We start from the raw sequence: 27,816 nt of genomic DNA, 5'->3' as shown, positions 1-27,816 counted from the left end.
TGCATTGCCAGTAGCCTACTGTAGAACGTGTGATGCTCAAACAACATCTCAAGTACTTGAGGTTTTTGATATTGGAAATCATTGGTACAGACTACAGGGAATGCAGAATTATTAGGCAAATGAGTATTTTAATCACATCATCCTCGTTATGCATGTTGTCTTACTCCAATCTGTATAGGCTGGAAAGTCTACTACCAATTAAGCATATTAGGTGATGTGCATCTCTGTAATGAGAAGGGGTGTGGTCTAATGACATCAACACCCTATATCAGGTGTGCATAATTATTAGTCAACTTCCTTTCCTTTGGCAAAATGGGTCAAAAGAAGGACTTGACAGGCTCAGAAAAGTCAAAAAATAATGAGATATATTGCAGAGGGATGCAGCAGTCTTAAAATAGCCAAGCTTCTGAAGCGTGATCATCGAACAATCAAGCGTTTCATTCAAAATAGTCAACAGGGTCGCAAGAAGTGTGTGGAAAAACCAAGGCGCAAAATAACTGCCCGTGAACTGAGAAAAGTCAAGCGTGCAGCTGCCAAGATGCCACTTGCCACCAGTTTGGCCATATTTCAGAGCTGCAACATCACTGGAGTGCCCAAAAGCACAAGGTGTGCAATACACAGAGACATGGCCAAGGTAAGAAAGGCAGAAAGTCGACCACCACTGAACAAGACACACAAGCTGAAACGTCAAGACTGGGCCAAGAAATATCTCATGATTTTTCAACCATGACTGATTTTTCTAAGGTTTTATGGACTGATGAAATGAGAGTGAGTCTTGATGGGCCAGATGGATGGTCCCGTGGCTGGATTGGTAAAGGGCAGAGAGCTCCAGTCCGACTCAGACGCCAGCAAGGTGGAGGTGGAGTACTGGTTTGGGCTGGTATCATCAAAGATGAGCTTGTGGGGCCTTTTCGGGTTGAGGATGGAGTCAAGCTCAATTCCCAGTCCTACTGCCAGTTTCTGGAAGACACCTTCTTCAAGCAGTGGTACAGGAAGAAGTCTGCATCCTTCAAGAAAAACATGATTTTCATGCAGGACAATGCTCCATCACACACGTCCAAGTACTCCACAGGATGGCTGGCAAGAAAGGGTATAAAAGAAGAAAATCTAATGATATGGCCTCCTTGTTCACCTGATCTGAACCCCATTGAGAACCTGTGGTCCATCATCAAATGTGCGATTTACAAGGAGGGAAAACGGTACACCTCTCTGAACAGTGTCTGGGAGGCTGTGGTTGCTGCTGCACGCAATGTTGATGGTGAACAGATCAAAACACTGACAGAATCCATGGATGGCAGGCTTTTGAGTGTCCTTGCAAAGAAAGGTGGCTATATTGGTCACTGATTTGTTTTTGTTTGGTTTTTGAATGTCAGAAATGTATATTTGTGAATGTTGAGATGTTATATTGGTTTCACTGGTAAAAATAAATAATTGAAATGGGTATAAATTTGTTTTTTGTTAAGTTGCCTAATAATTATGCACAGTAATAGTCACCTGCACACACAGATATCCCCCTAAAATAGCTAAAACTAAAACTTCCAAAAATATTCAGCTTTGATATTAATGAGTTTTTTGTGTTCATTGAGAACATGGTTGTTGTTCAATAATAAAATTAATCCTCAAAAATACAACTTGCCTAATAATTCTGCACTCCCTGTACAGCCTCTTGCTCATGATTCAACAAAAACGCAGGCATATCTGATGAGCTGCGCTATAAGATTGCTGCAATGTTTTGACAGACATTTCTCGTCATTTTACTCCGAGTCATATCAGGGCTTTCAAAACAATTATCAAAATACTTTTGCCATACACCAACTCAAAATGTCTTTCACTTTCCTTTTTAAAGATACAAATGTAACCTTAAAAACCAGGGTAAAATAGAATTTTGAGAAATTAATTTTAATTCGTTTTTTCTAGCATGAACCATAAAATTCAAGCTAATTTATTTAATAAATGAAACACAAATTAAACAATACACTCGTTACGATTCGATAGGCCTACATATTACAATACTGAACTCACAACATGATATTGTGATATTCCAAGAAATATGGTAAAAAGGTAATTAAATGTTAAATTTGGTATTACATTGTGGGTGGAAATAAATTGTACTTGATGCTGGTAACCCAATGGACAGTACAATGGTGACAAAAACAAACAAACAAAAAAAAACATGATTTTGAAGCTGAAAATAGACTTATTTTAGACAAATAAGCTTGCACTGTCACTGACTAGATATATTTAAATAATCTAGCCCACTTTTTACTCGTATCATAAGACATTTGGCAATGTCAAACATTCGGATAATTAAACTGAATATAAATGCTAACAAACAAAATAAATAGCTAGGTTACCTTAATGTCTGTAGATATCGCAGTCATTCCACAGAGTGCGTTGCTTCTGTCTACCACTCGGTGGCAGCACTGCGCAGGAGAAGGGCTCGGATATTCCAGACTGATTCTCTCAAGGATGTGAACCTTTCCTTCCTGTTTCAGTAACACAGGCAGCAAAAGCTCCGCATAGTGAGCTGCAATAGATATCTATCAGGCCTCCATAATGGCAGTGTTCTTATCCTTAGCGTTACAAAGTCGCTTACTTCACAGCTTCAATCGCGCTAAATGCGTGATTGTATTAATTTAGCATCCATTATTGTCGACATTGTATTTATTGTCGCCGCACGTCTGTATAGGCAGCATCAGGAACACGCGCCGTTCTCCGGCAATTGTTCCCACCATATTCTCATGGCGGAGACTAAAATCATTTACCATATAGATGAGGAGGAAACTCCCTATTTAGTGAAACTGTCAGTGGCTCCAGAGAAGGTAACTTTGGCAGATTTCAAAAATGTCCTCAGCAACCGACCGGTTAACAGCTACAAATTCTTCTTTAAATCTATGGATCAAGATTTTGGGTAAGTGAGATGATGTGAATTGTCATTGTATTCATCCATTCATTCATTCATTCATTCATTGTGTTCAGTCCGTGGTGCGAATGAAGCTGTCATCGCGGCAGAGATGATTTGTCATCATTGGCACCTGTCATGTGTGATGGCTGTATCATCTCCTTTGTGGGACCAGCATCAGAATACAGCCATGCTCTTAGCGGTGCAATATGCCATAGCACAACATACATCTCTTTGCTTCTCTGATTTGCTTTTTGAACTGGTTTGTTTGCATTGTAACCTAAGTTTGACCTTTGAGTGAAAACCCAACCAGCAATAATGCGCACATGTCAATAACAGGCAAACAATGTCATGATTCTGACTCGTTTTCTGTCAGCTTATGAAATATTGCTTTCATCATAAGATGGTTTGCTGGTCTCTCAGCTTGGTCTCGGCTGTCCTGCGGTCTGGTTGTAGTGATTTTCAGCTGGTCAGACTTGGAGACCATCTTAACCCAGCTAAGACCAGCAGACCATGAGTAACATCCGCTCTAGCCAGGGCTGTCTGATGTGATTGTCATCCTCTATGAACAGCTGGCACTTTCCGCAAATATGATTAAAAAAATAATGCATATAGTTTTTCTTATTATTATTTTCATTTGCAACATATTGGCATTGGAAAGAGATGATTCTGAAAATGAAATGTTTGACCTCATGACCTTTTTGTAATGCAGGTACAAACTGAATATGAAGATTGTTTTCTTACATTTAAATTAGTTTATAATTATATTTGTACTGTGAATAATTGAATATCAAATTAATAGATTGTCAAAAATGACATTTTAACATTATATAAGTAAATATTTTTTTATTATTCAATACATTCAAGTCACCTTTACTTATACAGCACTTTATACAATACAGATTGTTTTAGAGCAGCTTTACAGGGATAGCAGGAAAGGCTAAAAGAAAATAGTTCATTAATCATCTAAAATCCATGTTGAATCAGTTATGTTGTAAAGATAATCAATTATTCAATTAGTTAATTTAATCTATAAAGCATTTCTGCAGAAAGCAGTGATGTCATCATCCAGTTAATTTCTCATCCAATAGTGTCAGTGCAGTCAATCATATATTGTTGAATATTAACCCCTATTTTACAGACAAGGCTTAAGCCTAGTCCTAGACTAAAATGCGTTGGGATAAAGTATATCAGCGCCATTGTTTTATCTCGAGATGAGTAATGTTTATTATAAGGCACGTTTATAAAAGCTACTTAAAGTACCAGTGAACTGGAAGTAGCAAGTGAGTTTTCTTCAGTGCTGTGACGTATTTCAAAGTGAAACGGAATAAGGGCAGGGTTTTACCTCAGCGCTCCTCTTCATTGATCACTCATAGCAGACTAAAGGTTGGAGGGGAGTGGTTAAGCATTTTCAAACTTCAGATTTCCCAGATTTTGATGAAATATTACCGCAACAAACTATTTTTTTCTGTGTATTAACTGTGGATTAATTGTTCACCCTAAGACCTGTAATATGTGCTAACAAAGTAAATAGGGTTGATTTTGATTTCATGAGGACTTTAAATGCCCTTACTGAACTAAGGCCTAATCCTGGCTTAATCTCAGCCCTGTCTGCGAAACCAGGCCGTGTCCCGCAAATAAGAGGCGAAAGTGGCAAGGAACCCAAACTCCATCAGGTGACAGAATGGAGAAAAAAATCTTGGGAGAAACCAGGCTCAATCGAGGGGCCAGTTCTTCTCTGGTCAACGAGCGAACAGCGTGATTATGATTCAGGCTGCATCACAAGTCAGAAATCAGATTGTGAATCGGTATAGCATTCGAATATTTCATTCAGCTCCTTCTGCTACAGTCGAGAAGGTCAAGACTGCTGAAGTAGGACAGTGAAATCCCCTGAAGTACATATTTGTGGAGACATCCCCTTGGAATTGCATTGTATAGTTTGATGCCTTTTATCAGTCCCAGTCTTTAACTGTGGCTGCAATCACCTATCTGGCTTCATTTATGTGCACTCATAGAAATGTCTTTGGTTTAATGTAACTTCAAACCAGTATTAGACGGTGGCCTGATAAAGATTCATTACAAGGAATTTTGCCTCAGGCTGTTTATAGCAGAATGCACCATTAGATCCTCATTAGCTTACAGAAGGGCATTAGCTTACAAACTGTTTTATAAGTGGTTGATTATTACTCATTATGTCTTCTCTTGCAGAGTTTATGTCAGACTCTGGTTAATTATTGTTTTCTTTTTGAAACCATTAATCAGGCACGCTGAAGTAAGACTGATTGCACAGTTCCTGATGATGTTGGTGATTTTCTCCGGCACCCTGTAATGTCTAAGCAGCCTCCAAAGTGATGCCCTGTCCACGCTATCAAACGTACAGAAAATTGACATACAGGGATGAGTTCCACTCAAGTGACTTTTCCAGGATGATGCGCAGAGTTGTGATCTGGTCCGTGCATGACCTATTTTTGCAAAAACCAGCCTGTTGGTCTCGTACCTGGGGTTGACAATGTCTTTCATCCTTTTCAGTATAATCCTGTTAAAAACCTTCCCTGGGATGGACAGTAGTATAATCCCTAGTTAGAACAGGAGCTCAGGTTGCCTTTCTTTGGTATCTTAATGAGGTAACCCTCTTTCCATTCTGTTGTATTGCAGAGGGTATGAAGCATCTTTAGTCTCTGTGTCAGCCTTTAATGCCTCTGCTGGTCTTAATGCCTTGCTGGTTTTCAATTTTGTAATGGCTTTACAGATTTCTTCCTTAGTTGGTGCACTACAGTCTATTGGCAAGTCTCTATCTGCTGGTTGGATATCTGGTGGGTCCTGTGGGGCTGGCCTGTTTAGCAGCTCCTCAAAGAGTTCAGCCCATCTTTGCTTCAGTCCTTCATCATTTATCTATTTTCTTTCTTTGTCTTTCACTGGGTTTTCTGGTTTATTGAGATCAACTCCTTTTGATTGTGCTTTTCACCTCCTTCACCATCTTCTATTTATTGTCTACATCTTCTTCCATTGGTTTTTGCAGAACTTGAAATGTGTTCTTGAGTGTCATTTTAAACTCCTCCCTTTTGGTCAAATCCCTCAGTAGTGCTGTGTTGAATCTCTGTCTCTGGTGTGACTCCCCTGTCCAATTTCCGCTAAGTTTTACCTTTACATGGGTGACAAGGAGATGGTGGTCAGAAGCACCGTCTTTGGCGTATCTAACGCGCACATCTTTGAGGGACCTCCTGAATCTCTTGGTAATAGATATATAGGAAACATGCTAAATTCACCCACTATTTTCTCAGAAAAGCAATGCTGGCCAGTTTTCCTACTTTGAAATGTGTGTTCGATGTCAGAATGTCTGTTTTTGTTTTGGTCTGTTTAATACCACACGCTGCCAGTTAGTCCAATAGTATTTCATCGCCACAGGTTGCCAGATACTGGCGGAAAACACAGCGTCATGGAAGCCACCAAACAAACTGGGTCAGAGATTGCAGATTCTACCCAACCTAAAAAGCCTCAGCTTTCATCAAAAATGTGTGTGTGTGTGTGTGTGTGTGTGTGTGTGTGTGTATATATATATATATATATATATATATATATATATATATATATATATATATATATATATATATATATATATATATATATATATATATATATATATATATATGAATATAAGTGCTTTAAAAATAATATATATCTATTAAAAAAAAATATATTTATTTTTAACAGCACACTTTAAAGGTGTGGTATGAAACTGAAACTGGTATTGCCATCCAAATTCAAAATATTGAGAAAGAGAGTTGTTTCCCTAAGTAATGGTTCCTTTTACAGATATCTTAGATCTGAATTTGTGGAGTTTTTGATTGACTCCCTTATTTGAATACCATTTGTTTCAACAAAGTTGAAGAAAATGTCCTAAACAAAGTCACTATTACATGCAAATTTATTTAATCTTTTAAGACGTGGCAATGTTTATGTGCCATCAGTTTTTATCTTATACAAAAGTTTGGGCATCTTAGCTTCCTGCTGCTACATTAACATTAAATTCCCCATATCTCTGTATTTTCTGATAAGTTTACTGTACTTTGTATTATTTATCACAAAACATTCCTTTTTCATGAGCTGAGGATAATTTTCATTGCAAAGTACAGATTAGCTGAACTGACAGTCTGCAGTCTGTTTTCTTAGGTAAATACTATTCCTTCTGTCAATACTTATTCCTTCTATGCAGTACCTTTGTAACTTTGTAATGTAGATGATTGTGTTGATTGTTGATTGTTGATCGCATACTTGTTGCCACATGAACTTCCGGAAAAATAAATAAAAATAAAAATATTATTTTTATCTAGAATGTATAAACTTTATAAATTCTAGATAAAAATCTGAATGGGTCATTAAATGGCATGTCAACACAACTGAAGAACAAAATAAACAGTGGTGGTCAGAATTATTGGCACCCCTGGGAAATATGTTCAAAGATGGCTGTTAAAATAAATTGGTTATTCTTTTGATCTATCTATCTATCTATCTATCTTTTTTTTTTTTTTTTTTTTGCAAAGACCCTAACCTTTCATTGAAGTAAAATAATTGAAAGTGGGGGATAAATCACATTAGGAAATAAATGCTTTTCTCCAAAACACATTGGCCACAATTATTTGCACACTTTTATTAAAAACTTTTTGCAACCTCCCTTTGCCAGGATAGCTCTGAGTCTTCTCCGATAATGCCTGGTGAGTTTGGAAAACCCCTGACAAGAGATCATTGAAACAAAATCCCTCCAGATCCTTCATATTTCCAGATCCATGTTGGTGTGTCTTCTCTCAGGTCAGGAACCTGGGACGGTCATGCCAGAAGCTTCATTTTGTGTTTAGTGACACATTTGTGTGTTGAGTTTGATGTTTTGGATCATTATCCTGATGGAAGATCCAACAAATATAACATTTCTAGCAGAGGCTGTGAGGTTTTGATTTTTTATCTGTTGGTATAAATCAATGATTCCGTGGATCTGAACAAGATGTCCAGGACCTCAAGCAAAAAAAAATAGGCCCACAACATTATAGACCCAGCTGTACTTTTAACCGTGGACATGGGGTAATGTGTATCCCTTATTGCACCAAACCCATCTGGTGGGTTTGCTGCCAAAAAGCTCTTTTTATTGTTTTGTCTGACTACAGAAACAAGGTCCTGTGTGAAGTTCAAGTCGTGTCTGACAACTGAATATGCTGGAGTTTGTTTCTGGATGAGCAAGAAGGATTTTTCTTGAAACCCTCCAAAAACAACATGCGATGATGTAGGGTTTGTTTTATTTTATTTTTTATTTTTTAGGCTTTCTGACCTCAAGACTCAACTAATCTCTGCGATTCTCCATCTGTGATCCTTGGAGAGTCTTTGGCCACTCAAACTCTCCTCTCGTGCATTAGGACGATACACACATATTGTTCCTGGCAGATTCGTAACGTCTTTAGTTGATTGGAACGTCTTAATTATTGCCCTGATAGTCGAAATGGGGATTTTCAATGCTTTACTTTTATTCCTACAGCCACTTTCTATTTTCTAAAGCTCTGTTATCTTATGCTGCACATCAGAACTATATTCTTTGATTTTATTCATTGTGCTGATGATTAAGGGAATTTCGTCTTTGTGCTCATCATATTTATACTCCTGTGAAACAAGACAATATAGCTAGGCAATTTCATGCTCATAGTCACCCTGGTGTTCTAAAAAATATAAATATTAATGGGATTATACTTCAGAGATATTTTGCTCATTAAAAATTTTAGGGGCGCCAATAATTGTATCCAAAGTGTTTTGGAGAAAAGCATTTACTACATAATGTTATTCTACTTTCTTTTACTTCAATGAAAGGTTAGGTCTTTGCTATTTTTTTTAATGATCAAAAGGATAAACAATGCAGATTTATTTTTTACAGCCATCTTTGATAAGGGGTGCCAATAATCCTGACCACCACTGTTAACAAAATGTCAAAATGATTTTTTTTTTTAGGAAAATGACTAATAAGTATAGGAGCAATTTCTTTGGAAATATGGAAGCACCATTTTTTTTTATACAGATATAGGTAGGTAAAATGAAAATCTGTGGACTTTTAATGGATTGTTGCATTATATGCCAATGGTGACAGTTCACACATTAGAAAAATGACTTTCATGTTCTAATGTTTTTTCCCCAAAGTTTATCTGTAACTCTTAATATCCTTTTTAGTGCTGGGGAAAAATGTATTGTGATTAATTGCATTAAATATTTGTATTTATTTATAAAAATATAACATATTTTTCTTAAATATATACATGCATGTGTTTGTATTACTATATTCATAATAATTACACACAGTACACACATATAAACACACATTTTTATTCTTAAACTTTTGGTATCTTCTTTTTAAGACCATGTGGTTCAATTTCAGAGATATAGGGGTGCCCGTGTTGCTCCATGTGCAAATTGTTGAATTTTACACACGTTTTCAATGGTCGAAAAAACAAATGTGGGTCAGTTTGCATACATTTGATGATTTGAATTTAATAGCTTTTCACACAGCACTTAATCCTGGGATCATCATTCCAAACCCTGGGTAGAATTTATCCAATCAGGATTGTTGACACTCCAAATATGCAAATAAGAAAATGAATCCCAGGTTTAGGAATGTACAATGTGAAATGTTACCTACAATTATAATTGATAACCCGAGGTAAAGTATCAGCAGTATGAAACATGAAATATGATTGACCCAGGATTCTGTTTTTCGGGGTTTAAATTGACCCAGGGTTAAGCATTCAAATTGTGAAAAGCCCTTAAATGTTTTGAAGTAAATGAGCAGTAACATGTCAAATATTTCTTCTGGTTTGAGACACTGAATAATAAAGTGAAATGCGTTACATGGCCAGTGACATCTGCAGATTTTGAGAAGTATCCAAGGTTTATTTTTTATTTTTTTTTACTTTTATTACTTTTATTAATTTGATTAATATGGTTAGCTATTTATAGATTATATTATGAGAATCTGAGCATAGTTGAACCATAATAAATGAAAGAAAAGGAAAGACTATATTTTGACAAATGTTTTGTAGTCTATTCATTGTAACAAGGCTTTCTCGTGAGATGAGGAGAATTTCAATTGCAAAGTAAAGATTAGTTATAAACAGACAAAGATGAGTTTAAAGAAATAGTTCACCTAAAAATTCAGAAAAGTCTTTCATCATTTATTCAAACTGAAGATGTTCCAAACCTGTATATATTTTTTTTGTTTCTTTGTACACAAAGGAAGATTTGGAAGAATGTTTGTAACCAAGTAGATCTCGGCCCCCATTGACTACCATATCAATTTATACAGGTTTGGAACAACTTGAGGGTGAGTAAATTATGACAGAATTTGTGGTGAATAATCCCTTTAACTAGTCATATAAGTGATAAACCGCATGGTTATATAATCTGTTATTGTTTATTTGTGTTTTTAATCCTTGCAAATAAATTTAGGTTATCTATAAGACTGGATGTTTTTTTCTTTTAGTACGGTTTAGAAAGTTAAGCATTTTATCTTTGCAAAGTAGCTCAAAGCATTCTAGTCAAATACCAACTATGACATCATGCAAATGAATCTCAAGTCTAGTTTAACACAACATGTTCTTGTAACAGTTGATGTCTGTCTCACCATGGAGATGGTCGGGCTTCTTAACTTCCTGCTACTGGCACTCCATACATCTGCCGATAGACCCGTTCCAGGATTAGTGAAGGAAGTCATCCATGTGGAGAAGAAGATGTTCTGGTATGATGCCAGGGGGTATTGCTTCAGTAATTCTGGGGAAATGTTTATACCCTCTGATAAGAATGAGCTGAAGAATCTCAGCGGTTCTGCCAGCCAACTCTCTTGGATGGGAGTTTTTAGGTTTTTCTCAGCTTGGTACTGGGTGGATGAGACCAAATCCAGTTATTTTAACTGGTATGGAGAGTGTGCCTCAATGAGCAAGGAGGGATTTTGGTTTTATACCACAACATGTGGCACTAAACTATTCTTTGTGTGTAAGACGACTTCCGGAGGTTGGGTCTTAGTCAAAGAAAAGAAAACTTGGCTGGAGGCGAAACAACAGTGTGAAACGGATCACGCTGGTCTTGCGATTATACGTACTGATGCGGAGAACAACGTTATACGTGCTATGCTGGATAATAGTTCGGCTTGGATTGGTCTGGCTACAGTTAAAGAAGATACTCATTTGACAGATACCTGGAGATGGATTGGGGACAATGGGCCTGTCACATACTCCCAGTGGGATAGCGTTTTATTTTGTGCAGTGATTGATTGGAAAGGATTCTGGCATGACTGTGCTTGCTTTGAAGAACACCCTTTTGTCTGCTTCAGACAAGTTAACGGTATTCTTGAATTCAGGCTGGTCAATGAAAATAAATCCTGGAAAGATGCTCAGACTCATTGCGACCTGTTGAACATGAAACTAGTCATGGTGAAAACCCAAGCAGAATTGACTACACTGGTGTCATACATCCATGTCATACACAGCTCTTTCATGGAGAATCTTTACTTTTGGATCGGGTTGTATAATAAACCTTGGTTTTCGGCTAATGGCCATGGCCAATTAATGATCCAGTATTGGAACAGAATACAACCGGATAATCTAAATGTAATGAATAAAACCATTTCACCAGCCAATCAAGCTTGCGGAGCTTTAAAAGATGGCGAGCTGTTCGACGAGCGATGTGTAGATCTACTCCCTTTCTTTTGTGAGGCCATTGTGCGCTCGATGATCCTGGTGTCGGAACCCAAATCGTGGATTCAGGCCTTGACACACTGTAGAGACAGATATGTGGACTTGGCCAGTCTGGCATCAGCTATGGAGCAGCACACGGCTGAGAATAAGGTTCAAGATGTCCAGAGTGATTATGCATGGATTGGGCTGAACTTTTTGGCGGGTAGCTGGATTTGGGTGTATGGGGATAATGTACAGTATGTTAACTGGGTAAAGGGGGGAAACATACAGTGTCCAGTTGAACCTCGCTGTGGTGCCCTCAGTGTGGCAGACGGGGAGTGGGAGGCCAGACCGTGTGAGGAGAGACTGGCATTTCTCTGTTTCCAGACTTAGAGACAGAAGGAGACCGAAAACCGGCTCACTTACAGTAGAGTTTATGAAGTTTCTCAATTTTTATTTGTTTTGCATTTTCATAGTAATGGTTGGTATTAGTTCATTAAAATGTTGCTAATGAAAACGTTGCTAGAGAATAATCTTTTCTATTACTGTAGCAAACCGTGGCCCTTTTTTCTTTGGAAAAAGGTAAACTAAGTCTAAAATCAGCCTTAAAGCCTCTTATAATACTGCCTGTTCACATTAAAAAACTTCCTGTTGATAATAAATCACATCATTAGACTGGCACAGCCAATAAATATGTGTAACAGACCGTATTAAACTTATGATTTGGGCAAATGTGTACTCAGATAGTAAATTTGGCTGTAATTCACTAATTCTTCAAAATAACTGTTTTCTCAACTGAAGCTTAACATAAAACCGTAGCCATCACGTAACCTATTCGATTAAAAAAAACGTACCCAACTGCAAACAATTCCAGGAGTAAAGCTTTAGCCTCTTGATTGATGCTGTCCTCCAGATGTATCGCTTATAATTGAACAGTTTTGGCTTTCTGCTCAAAATGAAGCTCTGGTGTGGGTCTTCCTTTTCCATTCTCCAGCTTTTCTTTAAATGTTAATCTTGAAAACGGCGTAAATAATAAATTAGCAAACATTTTCCTCCTCATTATTGTTGCTTGCGGTTTCCATTGCGAAAATGCAATGTCATTAAAAAAAAAATTCCAGGCGGAAAGCAATCATAGTGATAACAAGTCTCATCGATTAAAAGGAACGATGTAATTGGTCACTTGAAATTCGCCTGTTATTGACTTGTTATAGCTTGGCTCTCTGTAATTTGGAAACTGGACCACCAATCACAGAGCTGAAAGCGTTAGGTGTAAAAATCCTTTTATGGAGTAAATGGACTTTATAACAACATAAACTGAATCGGCAGATTTGAAGGGTTTATTTCCCCAAAAAGATTTAGATGTTTATTGTAAAAATTATAAAGGACTAAAATAACATTTATATCTAACAGATTTTACTTTTTGAACTATTATTTAAAAGTTGGTAAATATTTTTTATAATAATTTACGCCCTCTCTAAAACCACAGCAAATTATATTTAATAAATAGCAGTTAAGTTTTTGTTTACTCATGTTTAGTCTTTTGTGTAGTCATTAATCACGAATCAGGAAAATTACTGATAATTTATTTTCGTTTTTGTTGTAATTTTTATTTTTTTTATTTTTTTAATTATTTCACATATCGACTAAAACTTGATTGTGATCTAATTTGTGAGTGAATAGTTTGAGTAGGTGCTTTTTAGTGAATCAGTAAAATTAGTTAACAAGCAAGTTTTCCATTTCCATTTTTTAATTTGGTCAACAAGTGGGAGATCCCCCTGACTATTTTGTGATTATTTGTTTTCAATTTAAACTGCCATGGTAAATTGATTTCTCTTCATGCGTGTGCTTAATCTGTGTGAAATGCATACTGTTTTTTTTTAATTTTTTAATAGTCAGTCATAATTGTTACAGTGTAATCACTCTGAAAATGTGCCCCAATTAAATATATTTATGTTTTTTAAGCATTTCTCTTGGGAACACCATCCTCATAAAATCAAAGAGTTATACTGTCAATTATAGACTTGTAATTAAGCCATTTTGACTTGCGGCTACAAAGTCTGAATCAAAGGACTAGACAGATAAAAACATATTAGCTCCGTCAGATCACAGACATTTCTCATTGATGTTAAAATACTCATTCTGTATCTGTTGTTTTTGATATATTTACTCTCTTGTGAGACTCTTGTGAGTTAAGGAGAATTTTTAAAGTACAGATTATCTGAACAGACGCAAACATTCTCACTGAAATATATGCACACCTTTCAAAGACAAAACACACTTTCTTCACTCAGATACAGATGCTTGAGCTGGTAAAGGCTCACATGTGTATTTCATCTTCGTCTTTTTAAGACATAGCTTTTTAAATGTCATGGAAAAATAGCAGAAATAAATGAATAATAATATCATTAATTTGATGAAATTAATAAAAATTCTGAAACTTAAAAAAGTGTGTTTTTTTTCTTTCTCTCAGGCTGGTTCACTGTAGTTTAACAAATACAACACTGGAGTAGACCTTAATCTAGAATAGTTTATCATGGTTTTAAAAATGGCTTTCTGAAAAACAGATAAAGTACAGATTACTAACACCTGGACTATTGGGACTAAAATAAACTAGACAATAATCAAAATTGTCTCGTTTATTTTACTTGACAATAATACAAATTTGAGAAATTCATGCAAAATATAAACTACAAACATCAGCTTTGGAATAAAATAAAAAGATTGTATATAATTATATATACAATTATATAATAATATATTTAATTATATATTTAATTGGAATATTGTTTTTCTTTTATTCCAAAGATTTTATGTTTTTAAATATATATATATATATATATATATATATATGTATATATATATATATATATATATATATGTATGTATGTATGTATGTATGTATGTATGTATGTATGTATGTATGTATGTATGTATGTATGTATGTATGTATGTATGTATGTATGTATGTATGTATGTATGTATGTATGTATGTATGTATGTATGTATATATATATATATATATATATATATATATATATATATATATATATATATATATATATATATATATATATATATATATATATATATATATATATATATTGTGGCAGGGTGAAGGATCACGCAACAATGGAATTGGTGCAAAGCCCCCAGAGGGTGGATTTATTAGTGTGAAACTTGACAGACGTGATGTGTTTAGGTGCAGGTGCGCTGTGAATGTCCTTCTTCCGGGTGCCCTGGTGCTAGCGGTGACGTGGGTGCGGCGAGGTGGCCGGAGCGTCACAGGCTGCAGTCTGGGTGAGAGAGAGAGAGACAGGTTAGCGTAGTGCTGCATGGAGATCGTGCTCAAACTGGTGTCCCAGAGTCGAGGCTTTTAAGCCCGGGCCTGATGGCCTGCAGCTGTGACGATCCGGCCCGTGCTGATCGTGTGCAGGTGTTTTCCATCAATTGCCAGGGCGACGCTGATGAGAGCTCGGGAGACTTGTCACACTCCCCCCCCCTAAGCGTCGCGCTGGTCCTGTAATGACAGTTAGTGGCATACATTGGGGAACATAGGGGTGGGCGGGGAGTGCGCCCTGACAGACCTGCGTAAGCTGACCACAGCCTGGAGAGTCCGTCGGCGTTGGAATTGGCCGTCCCGGCCCGATGTTCCACTGTGAAGTGGAAGTCCTGGAGCGCCAGGAACCACCGCGTCACTCTGGCGTTGGTGTCCTTAGCGCGGGCCATCCACTGAAGCGGGGCGTGATCCGTCATCAGAGTGAAGCGGCGTCCCAGCAGGTAGTAGCGGAGCTCCAGGACCGCCCACTTAATGGCCAGGGCTTCCTTCTCCACCGCCGCATACCTGGTTTCGGCTGGGGTCAGCTTACGGCTGATGTAGGTGACGGGGTGCTCCTCACCCTCCTGGACTTGGGAGAGGACCGCTCCGAGGCCCGTGTCGGAGGCGTCCGTCTGCAGCAGGAAGGGGCAGTTGAAGTCGGGCGCCCTCAAGACCGGTTCCGTGGTCAGCGAGGTCTTGATGGCCCGGAAGGTCTTATCCAGCGCGTCATCCCACTTCACCTTCTCCGGCTGCCCCTTCCTGGTCAGGTCTGTCAGGGGAGATGCTAAGGAGGAGAAGTTAGGGATAAAACAGCGATAGTAGCCCGCCAACCCCAAAAAGGCTCGTACCTGGGTCTTGGTCTCCGGGCGGGGCGCTGTCAGGATGGCGTCGACCTTTCTTTGTTGTGGCTGGATCAGCCCTCTACCCACCCGGAACCCCAGGTACTGAGCCTCGGCGAGGGCCAGATGACATTTCCGGGGGTTGGCGGTCAGCCCAGCCCGCCGGAGTTCCAGGAGCACCCTCCGGAGCCGCTCCAGGTGGTCCTGCCAGGTCTCGGAGTGGATGACCACGTCGTCGAGATAGGCGGCGGCGTAGGCTTGGTGAGGACGCAGGAGGATGTCCATCATCCTCTGGAACGTCGCCGGTGCCCCGTGGAGGCCGAAGGGGAGGGTCCGGTATTGCCAGTGCCCACTTGGAGTAGAGAACGCCGTTTTCTCCTTAGCGGAGTTCGTGAGGGGGACTTGCCAGTATCCTTTGGTGAGGTCGAGTGTCGTGATGTACCGGGCCCTCCCCAGACGTTCCAGTAGCTCGTCGACACGGGGCATCGGGTAGCCATCGAACTCCGAGACCTCGTTGAGCCGGCGGAAGTCGTTACAGAACCGGAGGGTGCCATCCGGCTTCGGTACCATGACGATTGGGCTGGACCAGGCGCTGCGGGATGGTTCGATTACCCCTAACTTGAGCATCTCACAAATTTCATCCTCGATGGCCTGTCTCCGAGCCTCTGGGACCCGATAGGGCCGCTGCCTCACGATGACCCCTGGTGGCGTTCGGATGTCGTGCTGGATGACGTTGGTCTGCCCGGGACGGGTGGAGAACACATCAGAGAACTGACGGACCAGATGGTTCAACTCCGTCTTCTGGGCGGCCGCCAGATGGTCCCCGACGTCTACAACCAGGGGATCGACGGAAGCCAACGCGGCGAGCTGTTCTCGGGTCCCCACCCACCTCTTCAGCAGGTTAACGTGATATAGCTGCTCTTCTCGCCGGCGACCCGGCTGGCGCAGCCGATAGTTGACGGGCCCCACTCGTTCCACGACGGTGTACGGGCCTTGCCAGGTCGCGAGGAACTTGCACGTGGAGGTGGGGACCAGCACCAGGACTCGATCCCCTGGTTGAAACTCTCGTGGCTGGGCCGCCCGGTCGTACCTTTGTTGTTGGGACTGCTGCGCCTTGGTGAGGTGTTCCCGGACTAATGGCATGACCTTCTCGATCCGCTCACGCATCTCTCTCACGTGTTCAATGGCGGAGCGGAGAGGTGCCGGCTGCTGCTGTTCCCAGGCCTCACGGGCCACGTCCAGAAGACCCCTCGGCTGACGGCCAAAGAGCAACTCGAATGGGGTGAATCCCGTGGATGCTTGAGGCACTTCCCTGATGCCGAACAGGACGTATGGGAGCATCAGGTCCCAGTCTCTCTTATCTTCCGCTGCCACACGCCGGAGCATCTGCTTCAAGGTTTGATTAAACCGTTCTACGAGGCCGTCTGTCTGTGGGTGGTATACCGTGGTGCGGAGTTGCTTTACCTGCAGCAGCCGGCAGAGGTCAGCCATCAGCCGGGACATAAAGGGGGTCCCTTGGTCCGTCAGTATCTCCGCCGGGATGCCGACTCGGGTGCAGAGGAGGAACAGCTCGTGGGCGATGTTTTTGGCCGTGGCCTTCCTCAGGGGAACTGCCTCTGGATACCGGGTGGCGTAGTCGACGATCACCAGGATGTGCTCGTGTCCCCGGGCAGACTTAGGCAACGGCCCCACCAGGTCCATTCCGATTCGCTCGAAAGGTACCCCGATGATGGGAAGCGGAATGAGCGGGCTGGGGGGAGGCGCTCGTGGTGCGGTCCGTTGGCAGGTGGGACAGGCCTGACAGAAACGCTTCACTTCCCCATCCAAGCCTGGCCAGTGGAACCGGTCCCGGATCCGCTGGATGGTGTTGGCGACTCCCAGGTGACCGGCCATTGGATGGCCATGGGCGAGTTCCATGATCATTTCTGTCTTGGTCCTCGGCACCACGAGGAGCTCTTTGACCTCCCCCCTCCGCTGGGCGACACAGTACAACAGGCCGTTCCGAACGATGAAATGCGGGAGAGGATGGGGCGCTGGATGATGGTCCTGGCCATCGACTGCCCGGACCTGAGTCCAGCAGTTCTTGAGGCGGTCATCCTCCAACTGGGCCTTCGCGAAGGAGCCCCCCCCCTGGACCTGTTGGAACACATCAAAGAAGACATTAGGAGTTTGGGAGGGGGACTCACCATCTCTCCCGCTGTCCGACGCCAACAGAGCGGCCTGGGTCGTCCTCCTTCTCCGACCGCGCCGCTCTCGGGGGCGGCTCCCGGCCTGGCTGGCTGGCTGGGCGGAGGTCTGCAGCAGTTCTTCAAAGCCCGGCCAGTCCCGTCCGAGGAGTACGGCCACGGGAAGGTCCTTCACAATTCCCACTTCCAACGGCCAGGTGCCCGGGCCAGCGGAGATCGTCACTCGGCGGGCCGGGACATAACGAGTGTCGCCGTGTACACAGGTGATCGGAAGTTGGGTCTTGGAGTTCCTCTGGGGCGGTAGGATGGCGGCCTGGACGAGACTGACCGAGCTCCCCGAGTCGAGAAGGGCCAGAACTGGCCGCCCATTTAGTTTCACCTCCGATCGCGGGGCTCCGCGGGGCGGTTCTTGATGGACGACACAGCCAGCCAACCATGTACGTACCGGTGGGACCGGTTCCTCCGTGGGCATCGGCTCGTCGATGGGGCCGGGAGCCGCAGGCCTATGTACTGCGCGCTGGGTACCTTCCGGCGCGCGTCGCTCCTGGACCACCCTCCGGGGGAAAGACGGCGCTCGCTCCCCAGGGTCGCGGTGCATCGCCGCCTCCGCCAACTCGATGGCTTCGACGAGCTCGCTGATGGAGGTTGGATTCGTCATTCCCACCGCCCTCCTCGTGGGCGGTGGGAGAGCTCGGAGCAGACGGTCGATCGTGACACGCTCCGCTACCTGACCCGCGGTGGATGTTCCTTCGAGCAGCCAGTGTCGGGACAGTCTGGAGAGTTCAGCGGCCTGGGCGCGGGCTGGGCGACGAGGCCTGTACTCCCAATCGTGAAACAATTGGGCTGCTGAGATGGACGACAGCCCGAGGCGTCCGAGGATTTCTCTCTTTAATGCATCATAATTATCAGCCCTTTCAGTGGGTAACGAAAAGTATGCTTGTTGTGCCTCACCGGTCAACAGGGGTCCCAGCAGCCGCGCCCATTCGCTCCGGTCCCAGTTCTCCCGAACCGCCGTGGTCTCAAATAGCTGCAAGAATAGCTCGATGTCGTCATGGCCGGTTAATTTTGGCAGTATCTGGGTGGCGCGGACGCGCGGATCAGGCAGCGGAACGTGCTGGGCAGGGGCAAGGCGGAGAGCGGCGACTTCCTCTTCAACTTTTTGCTGGCGAGCCGCCAGATGCTCGGTGATCTGTTGCTGCCGCAGACTCACTTCGGTAAGGCATTTTAGCAGGTCATCCATGATGGGGGAGGAGCGCCGCCTTTTTCTCCGATCCAGTTGACTGCGGGGGTGAGAAAAAAAACAATGTCAGTGTTCAGGGGGTGGTTGGTGATCCTTCACGCTCTTGCCCGCATTCTCCACCAGTGTGGCAGGGTGAAGGATCACGCAACAATGGAATTGGTGCAAAGCCCCCAGAGGGTGGATTTATTAGTGTGAAACTTGACAGACGTGATGTGTTTAGGTGCAGGTGCGCTGTGAATGTCCTTCTTCCGGGTGCCCTGGTGCTAGCGGTGACGTGGGTGCGGCGAGGTGGCCGGAGCGTCACAGGCTGCAGTCTGGGTGAGAGAGAGAGAGACAGGTTAGCGTAGTGCTGCATGGAGATCGTGCTCAAACTGGTGTCCCAGAGTCGAGGCTTTTAAGCCCGGGCCTGATGGCCTGCAGCTGTGACGATCCGGCCCGTGCTGATCGTGTGCAGGTGTTTTCCATCAATTGCCAGGGCGACGCTGATGAGAGCTCGGGAGACTTGTCACAATATATATATATATATATATATATATATATATATATATATATATATATATATATATATATATATATATATATATATATATATAGGCATAACATTATGACGTGAAACACCAAAATGAAAAACACTGATGATCTCTTCATCACGGCATCTGTAGTGGGTGGAATATATTAGGCATGCCTATACTGGGATACATTTTGTCCTCAAAGTTGTTGTGTTAGAAGCAGGAAAAATGGACAAGCATAAGGATTTGAACGAGTTTGACAAGGGCAAAATTGTGATGGCTAGACTACTGCGTCAAAGCATCTCCAAAACAGCGCCCCGGTCTGCAGGGGTCAGTATCTATCAAAAGTGGTCCAAGAATGGAACAGTGGTCATGGGCGGCCAAGGCTCATTGATGCACATGGGGAGCGAAAGCTGGCTCGATGGATCATAAAAATTCAAAAATCTATCCTTTCAACGTCCTTTTGAAATAAATGTGTTTGCCACAATTACTGGTAGCCCTAGAAATCATTATGAGTACAGGGGGAAATTGTACAGCCATGGCTTCCTGTTTCACAAGACTTAATATGATATTAATAAAATTCCCTTAATTATACATCACAAAGTGTAAAAATAAAATAATATTTCTGATTTAAAAAATTGTTGAGCATCATATATTAGAACGTCAAGAAAATAGCACAAAATACAAAGTCCACCATTTGTAAGAAAATAGCTTGAAAATGTTCATTTCAAGCATCAGGGCAATAATTAAGAAGTTCCAATCAACAGGAACTGTCCCAAATCTGCCTGGATGTGGCACACATCTGCCCTGTCCCAAATGGCACATATGCACATGTGGACATTCAATGGCTGCACGTTAAGACCATGAGACCGCAGGGTGTCCCATTTGTCATTTTAGGTTTCAGAAGGATGTTTGTGTGCTGGACAGATTTTTTTTTTTTTTTATAGAGGAGTGCTCTCTGATCTCTTGAAAGGTGTTCTCCAAATTTATCAGGCTTTATTTACGCATCAGGAGAAGAGTTTTTATCTTGGCAAAGGAATGTTGCAAATATAACTGAACAAAATTGTGCTATTATTGTGGCTTGTGGTAAATGTGTTTTAACATTTTAGAATGAGAGAAAAACATTTTAGAAGGAGATTTTCCCCCCATTTGTTTTACAATGAAAGGTTAGGTTATTGTGAATTTTGTTGTTGTTGTTATTGTTTTTTTGTTCATATTTGCCTAGGGTGCTAATAATTCTGATTACAACTGTATGTATCCAAGTAATACATGAGTCTTCTTTGAAACACAATGTTAATCTGAAGTTAAACCGGCTTCTTGGTTTATTTTAGTCCTGGAGTAGCTCTAGCCTTCCTCCAGGAATTCAGCTAATTAAACTCTCAACTAAGTCAAGGACTATTTAAAAACATGACAGGCAAAGCTAATTTTTGTTAATCTGGTTTAAAGGGCCATTTTAGTCTTGGACTACTAGGCTCTAGCTCTGTCCGGGAAACCATATGGTTGGCATTATTGAGTTATTGAGACACGTTCATAACAAGCTGTCTTGTGAGATCCTTACCATATGCCCTCTATTCAAATCCATTTCAACAAGTTGCAGATAGCAAAGTCAGTCTAAACAACACATTTAAACAGGATCACAGTTACACATCACACAGCATACGAAGATGTTATCTAGTCCTGTGAGCTCATTTGTGAGCACATGGCAGTAGATGATGAATACAGCGCTGGTACATGCAACATACAGCAGTTTCACACAAACACACTTCTAATTAATTATACATGCCTCTTTTTTGTCCCTGCAGGGTTGTCAAAGAGGAAGTCTCGGACGATAACGCCAAACTGCCTTGTTTCAATGGGAGAGTGGTGTCATGGGTGAGCTCTAATAACCTCTGCCTTATATAACATCTGAATCAGAGAGCAAAGGCAGTCATGCATGTATATGTCATAAGAAAGATGCAGCAGATGAGCTGAATCATATACTGGACATCACCAGTTTTAGTTCACCGATTCATTATACTAATTATGTCTGAAAGGCACTTTGAAGTCAGACCGACTCGAAAGTGTAATGCATAATTCAGAACATTGCGTTCTACTCTGGATGCGATTTTTATTTAGTGCCTTTGAGGCTTTTTCTTGTTGTAGTCTTTTGTCATGAGTTTAGTAGAACAGTTCAAACATCCTGTTTATACAAACGATGTGAAGAAGAAGAGCCATTAAAACAAAAAAAGCATCTGAACTTGACACTTACATTTACTTAAAGGGTTCACCCATAAATGAAAATGATGTCATCAGTTACTCGCTCTGATATTGTTCCATATCCATAAGACTTTTGTTTGTTGTCTCCAAAACACAAAGAAATAGAGATTTCTTCCCTTCCACTGAAAGTCAGTTCACACAAAACTCTGCAGGTTCAAAACGTTCTTAAAGAGATTGTAAAATAAATCCATTTGAATCAAGCTGTGTGATCCAAGTCTTCTGAAGAAACATGATCGCTTTATATGATAAACTGATATACTTTAGGCTTTTATTCACATGGATGTAAACATTGATCAGCAAACACACATAGAGCACTCAAAAAGGTAAACAGAAGTCAGTTGTACTTGCTTGAACCAAACCTTATTGGTTCAAACATGTCAAAACAATACATTTTGGTCCAAAAATAACAAAAAATACGACTATTCAGCATTGTCTTCTCTTCCGTGTTCCTCAAATACAGATTCAAATGGTCTTAATCATGATTCAGATCGTGTGTCAAACCGGCAAACTGCTGAAATCACGTGACATTGGCGATACGAATCACGAATCAATCTGCTGATTCACGACCGTTTTAATCTTTATTTGAGGTTTGAAAACAAACCAGAAGGGAAGACAATGCTGAATAAAGTCGTATTTTTTGTTATTTTTGGACCAAAATGTATTGTCGACGCTTCAAAAGAGTCTAACTAACCAACTGATGTCACATATGGACTACTTTGAGGATGTTTTCATTACCTTCTGGACGTGGACAGCAACTGGGCTTACACTTACATTCAAAGGACAGAAAGCCCTCGGACTAAATCTAAAGTATCTTAAACTGTGTTCTGAGGATGAATAGAGGTCTTACGGGTGAGGAATGATGTTGGGGTGAGTCATTAATGAAAGAAATTCAATTTTTTTAAGTTCTTTGTGTTAATGTGCATTCATTTGTCTGTTTATAGCTTGTATTGGCCGAGAGCTCCCACACAGATGGGATGTCGGTGTGCACTGACAGTCATACTGAGCTTCCCCCACCGCTGGAGAGGACGGGAGGCATCGGAGACTCCAGACCCCCCTCATTCCAGTGAGTAACACACATGTATCATGTGCAACAAACACTAAACGGATGCGCCATTTGTGAGTTTGGTATTTCAGCACAGAAAACCTGAATCGTAGTGGTATACTATTGTAGTCTGCAGCATTTTCCATCCACTGAAAATCAGTTAACGGTTCATATTTAAAAAAAATTGTTTTGTTTCTGTTGATATTGGATATTTAATTGTATTTCCTCATTTGTGCAATTTAGATTAGCTTTGCTGTCAATTAACACTAACTTACATTTAGTCTTATTAAATGATTAAATATGTTTTTTGTACTGTACATTATAATGTTGTTATGCTAATATTCACTTGTAGCATTTAAAATTATACAATGGGTTTTATTTTTAATTTAGACAGAATAATACCAACATTTTATATCTATAATATATACCATATAATATATAGTAAAATAAATATATAAGTCAGGACTTTTTTTTTTTTTTTACAAATTAATAATTTTATTAAGCATGAATGGATCGATCAAAGAAGACATTAATAATGTTACAAGAAAATTACAAAACTGAATAAAAGGTGTCTAATTCGTACAAATTTGTACAACCTCACTCGTACGAATTCGTAAGATTTGTCTAAACCCATGTGATGGGTAGGTATAGGGTGGGGTCAGGGGTAGGTCATTCGTATGAATTCATACGAAATTTGGTAACTCGTAAAATATGTACGAATTAGCAAAAATCGTATGAATTTGTACGAGTGAGGTCGTATCGATTCGTATGAATTAGCCACCTCGTAAAGTTAGTACGATTTGCCGTGAGATCGGGCTGCAAAAACATATCACTGCTCCCACAAACATATTAAGCAGAACAACTGTTTTCAACATTGATAATAATAATAAAAAATAAAAAATTAAGCATCAAATCAGCATATTAGAATGATATCTGAAGGATCACACTGAAGACTGGAGTAATGATGGTGCTGAAAATTCAGCTTTGCCATCACAGGGATAAATTACATTTTAAAATATATTAAAATAGACAATGTTAATATTTTAACAGGCCTATATTTAAGGGCATAATTGCACTATTTACTGTCTTATATATATTCTTCAGTGAATCATGAGCAAAGAAACATTGAATTCTCTTTGAACTCATTATCCCAAACTTCTGATATATAGTTAAGGGATCAAAATGCTGTTTGTTCCATTTGGGTCGATTCCAGGTTCAGTAGAAATGAGAAATGGTGTGATCTCTTGATATTGCTATGATATAATTGTATTATATAACTCAATCATGTGGGTCTGGTCAAGTGTAATGTTTAGTGTTCTCTGCACGATAGTTATTTAATAGTTAATGTATGCTGTCATTGTTCTTTATGCTCAACCACTGAAAACGACCATTTATAGCATGCACCAGATGTGCTGATTATCTCACATGAGTACACACACACACACACACACACACACACACGTCTGGTTCACTATCTTTGTGGGGACTCTCCATAGACATAATGGTTTTTATACCGTACAAACTGTACATTCTATCCTCATACACTCCCCCTGCCCCTAAACCTACCCATCACAGGAAACATTCTGCATTTTTACTTTCTCAAAAAAACGTCATCCTGTTTGATTTATAAGCCTTTTGAAAAGTGGGGACAGCTGGCTGGTCCCCTCAATGTAGGTTATCTCAGGTTTTATTATCCTTATGGTACATTTGGTCCCCACAATGTAATATAAACAAGGACACACACAAACACGCACATTGGTGATACACTCTTACCCTCTCAAACATTCTGCATTCTGCTCATGCCATGTCGCCTTCACCTGCACACACACACACACTAAATACACCTCCATGCTTCTTTGACACAAGGTGAAATCAGACTCTCTGATCACTCATGTCCATGATTAGTCTCATGTACTTCTTCATTGACTTTAAACCAGAAATGAGTTCATTTTTAAAGGTGTTTTTTGGCAAATAGTGTAAAACTATTAACTAATACATATCACTGCTTCTCCAGTTAATTTATTACATTAAGAATTAAAAAAAATTGTAGTACAAGATTCCCAAAATTGTATGTTTAAATATGCAAATTAGACATCTAATTAAACATGCACTCATTTGCATACCTTTCCAGAATATAACATTTTAAATTGGATAAAGCCAGGTTAAAAAGGTTTTTACTGAAGGGATGTTTCTTTATCACTCTATAAATATGAAAATACTGTCAACAGCCAGAAAGAAAATAATGTTTTTAATAATAAAATGAATGAAATCAGGTAAATTATATATATATGAACAAACAACTCTGAATATAGATAGGAATAAAAAAATATATTGTTGGCTGTAGTGTCTTGCCTTAAAAAAAGCTCTACATTTTTTTAATGTGCAATTTCAGTAAAAAATCTGCAAATTCAGCAAAATCTGACATTTTCAAACCCCTGGGGAAGATTTACCTCCCTGGTCTACATAATATTCTCTCTCTCACACACATGCATGTTTTTGTTGTGGATGTAGGAATATCAACAGCATAAAGAGAGCAAATCCCTTTGGCACTTACTCCCCCACTGGGCTCAGTCATCCAGAAAGCACGAGACAGAAATGTTGAAGGGAGTTGTGGTAAACAATGAGTGGTGAATGTGCCCATAGCAGAACATCCCAGGAGGGACCTTTGTGAATCTGCTTCACTGTTATGCAACGACATGGCCAAATATCAAATTGTGAATGTTTAAGAATTTAATGTTAATTTTAGGGGAGGACAGGGAGAGACATCTTCATTAAAAAAATGACTAGATTAGACTTAACTTCATTACGTAGTGTACAGTTTGCATCTAACAAGAAGTGGACATAGTAATATAGTGTGCAAGTGCAAATAGGGTACAAAAGGCAAGAGAACAGTACTGTGCAGATAAAAAGAGATATAAATAGTACAGTGATGATAGTGTATGAATGTCTATAATGGAGAAGGTGATGTGAGTTCATTAAAGGAACTGTGTGTAAGAAATGTATTTCAATTAAGCATAAAATGGCCCTGATATGTCACTAGACATTAAGAAATCATGTTAATTTCAAATACTTATATCACTGACAACAGTAGTCCGGCCAGGATATTGTCATTTAAAAGTTGTTGTTGCAGCCCTCAACTGATGTTGATGTTGACATGTCGTGTTTTGGCCTGAAGCTCCGCCCTCCATCTATCGTGAAGTCAGTAGTGTTTCTGCATCTGGGTTGCCAGATCTGCTATAGTTACCACAGCTGCAGCTACAAGCGTTCCTGCTGGATCCTGCAGCCTATCTGGCAACCTCGAGTCAGGGAGGAGGGGGAGAGGGGATAGTGATTGCAGTACCCATTTTGGCCACAATCTTACATACACTTCCTTTAAAATAGCAAAAATAGTATAAATGTTCAAGGACATGATGGATGTAGTAAAACTAATAAAGCATGATACATGCACTGTACAAAATGCCTGTTAAATTACTGCTTTTCCCCTATAAAATATACTGTAATTTATAGTTTTTACCTGCAAAACAAATTTGACAGTATTCTACATATAGTAAAACTTATAATACAATGTTCTGAGTTTTTGTGGTAAGGCCTTACTGTAGCATCTTTAGATTTTTTGTTGCTGTTGTTGTTGTTGTTTCTGTTAAAGTTACAACATTTTTTTAATGTGGAACATTATTATTGCAGTCACTTTCACAAATTTAGATTCTTTTTTAAAGGCAAGAAAGCAAAACAAACCTTATTGTGTGGATTGATGAATAACAGAATATATGGAGGCATCGTATTTAACTCTTTACTTGATAAATGTAAATACTGAATGAGATCCAGAATAATGTGAGTTAAAATGAACCCATTGCTGGTTTGTGTTGATAAAGTGGTAGTTGATCTATACAATGGGAATGTACATGTGAGGAAATACTGATGTATATCACTAGCGCTGTTGCTGTGATATTTCTGCCCTCTTGTGGCTGATTTTTAAACTGCACAGAAAAACACAAACTCATTGGATTATATAATTTTTGATGCCATGTCCTTAATTTCTAACATTGGTTGACTGATTCACTGCTTACCCATTTGTATAACATGTTGCATTCATGTTGTATTTTTGCAGTGTACCTCACATTTTTATAACAATAATAATATGCAGTAATACACTAGCATTAAAAAGTTTGGGGTCTAGTCTTATATTCTGTAAAACTGCTATAAAATGCAGTAAAACAGTACTGTTGTGAAATATTACTTTTAAATGTTTTATTTTTTCAAATATATTTAAAAAATGGAATTGATTCCTGACCTGGGATGCAAAGTTGACTTTTCAGCACCAATTCTTTAGTGTTGCATGATCCTTAATAAATCATTCCAATATGATGATTTTGGTGTTCAAGAAACATTTCTTATCATTATCAATGTTTAAAACAATTATTTTTCTTAAATTATTTGTGGAAATTTCAGGGTTCTTTGATGAATAGAAATTTTAACAGCAATTATTTAAATAGAAATATTTTGTAACATTTAAAATGTCTTTACTGTCACATTTGATCAATTTAATGCATCCTTACTGGATAACAATATTGATTTATATTTAAAAAAAATGAATTCTTTAAATTATTATTGAACATGATTTTTTAATTAAATCAACATGTTTGTATAAAAATGATTATTTTTTAATTATTAAATTCTTCTTTTTTTCTTCTTCTTTTTTTTACTGCATGTACAGTGTATGTCCTCTTTGGCCTATATTGGTAACACTTTAGAATAATGGTCATTTGTTAATCTATTAACTAACATGAACTAACCATGAGCATTACATTTGTTACTGTATTTGTTCATCTT

General features: G+C 40.0%; 2 protein-coding genes across 4 annotated transcripts in view; one reads left to right on the top strand and one right to left on the bottom strand.

Moving 5' to 3' along the window:
* The first annotated feature begins 2,472 nt into the window (after positions 1-2,472).
* Positions 2,473-27,816, top strand: part of dvl1b (dishevelled segment polarity protein 1b) — a 43,581-nt gene continuing 18,237 nt past the window's right edge. For 2 of the 3 annotated variants that reach the window (XM_067432333.1, XM_067432335.1), the window contains exons 1-3: positions 2,473-2,911; positions 21,491-21,560; positions 22,886-23,007. In XM_067432333.1, coding sequence (XP_067288434.1) covers positions 2,619-2,911; positions 21,491-21,560; positions 22,886-23,007 — 485 coding nt within the window. In that variant the 5' untranslated portion in view covers positions 2,473-2,618. The remainder of the gene's footprint in view (positions 2,912-21,490; positions 21,561-22,885; positions 23,008-27,816) is intronic. The other variant, XM_067432334.1, reaches the window with a different exon arrangement.
* On the bottom strand, positions 14,944-19,680 carry LOC137058845 (uncharacterized). Its single transcript, XM_067432350.1, has 2 exons — positions 19,387-19,680; positions 14,944-19,219 (listed from the first exon to the last, which is right to left on the bottom strand). Exon 2 carries the CDS (start codon positions 19,177-19,179, stop codon positions 14,944-14,946), a length of 4,236 nt encoding a protein of 1,411 aa, XP_067288451.1. The 5' UTR covers positions 19,180-19,219; positions 19,387-19,680.

This window comes from Pseudorasbora parva, chromosome 22 (genome assembly GCF_024679245.1).
Source record: "Pseudorasbora parva isolate DD20220531a chromosome 22, ASM2467924v1, whole genome shotgun sequence".
In the NCBI taxonomy this organism is placed as follows: domain Eukaryota; kingdom Metazoa; phylum Chordata; class Actinopteri; order Cypriniformes; family Gobionidae; genus Pseudorasbora; species Pseudorasbora parva.
Note: the sequence above shows the minus strand (reverse complement) of the source record. Positions and strands in the feature narration are given on the sequence as shown.

What these genes read in the sequence shown, in the direction of transcription:
- LOC137058845 (XM_067432350.1), bottom strand. Translation starts at nt 19,179, where the DNA reads ATGGATGACCTGCTAAAATGCCTTACCGAAGTGAGTCTGCGGCAGCAA.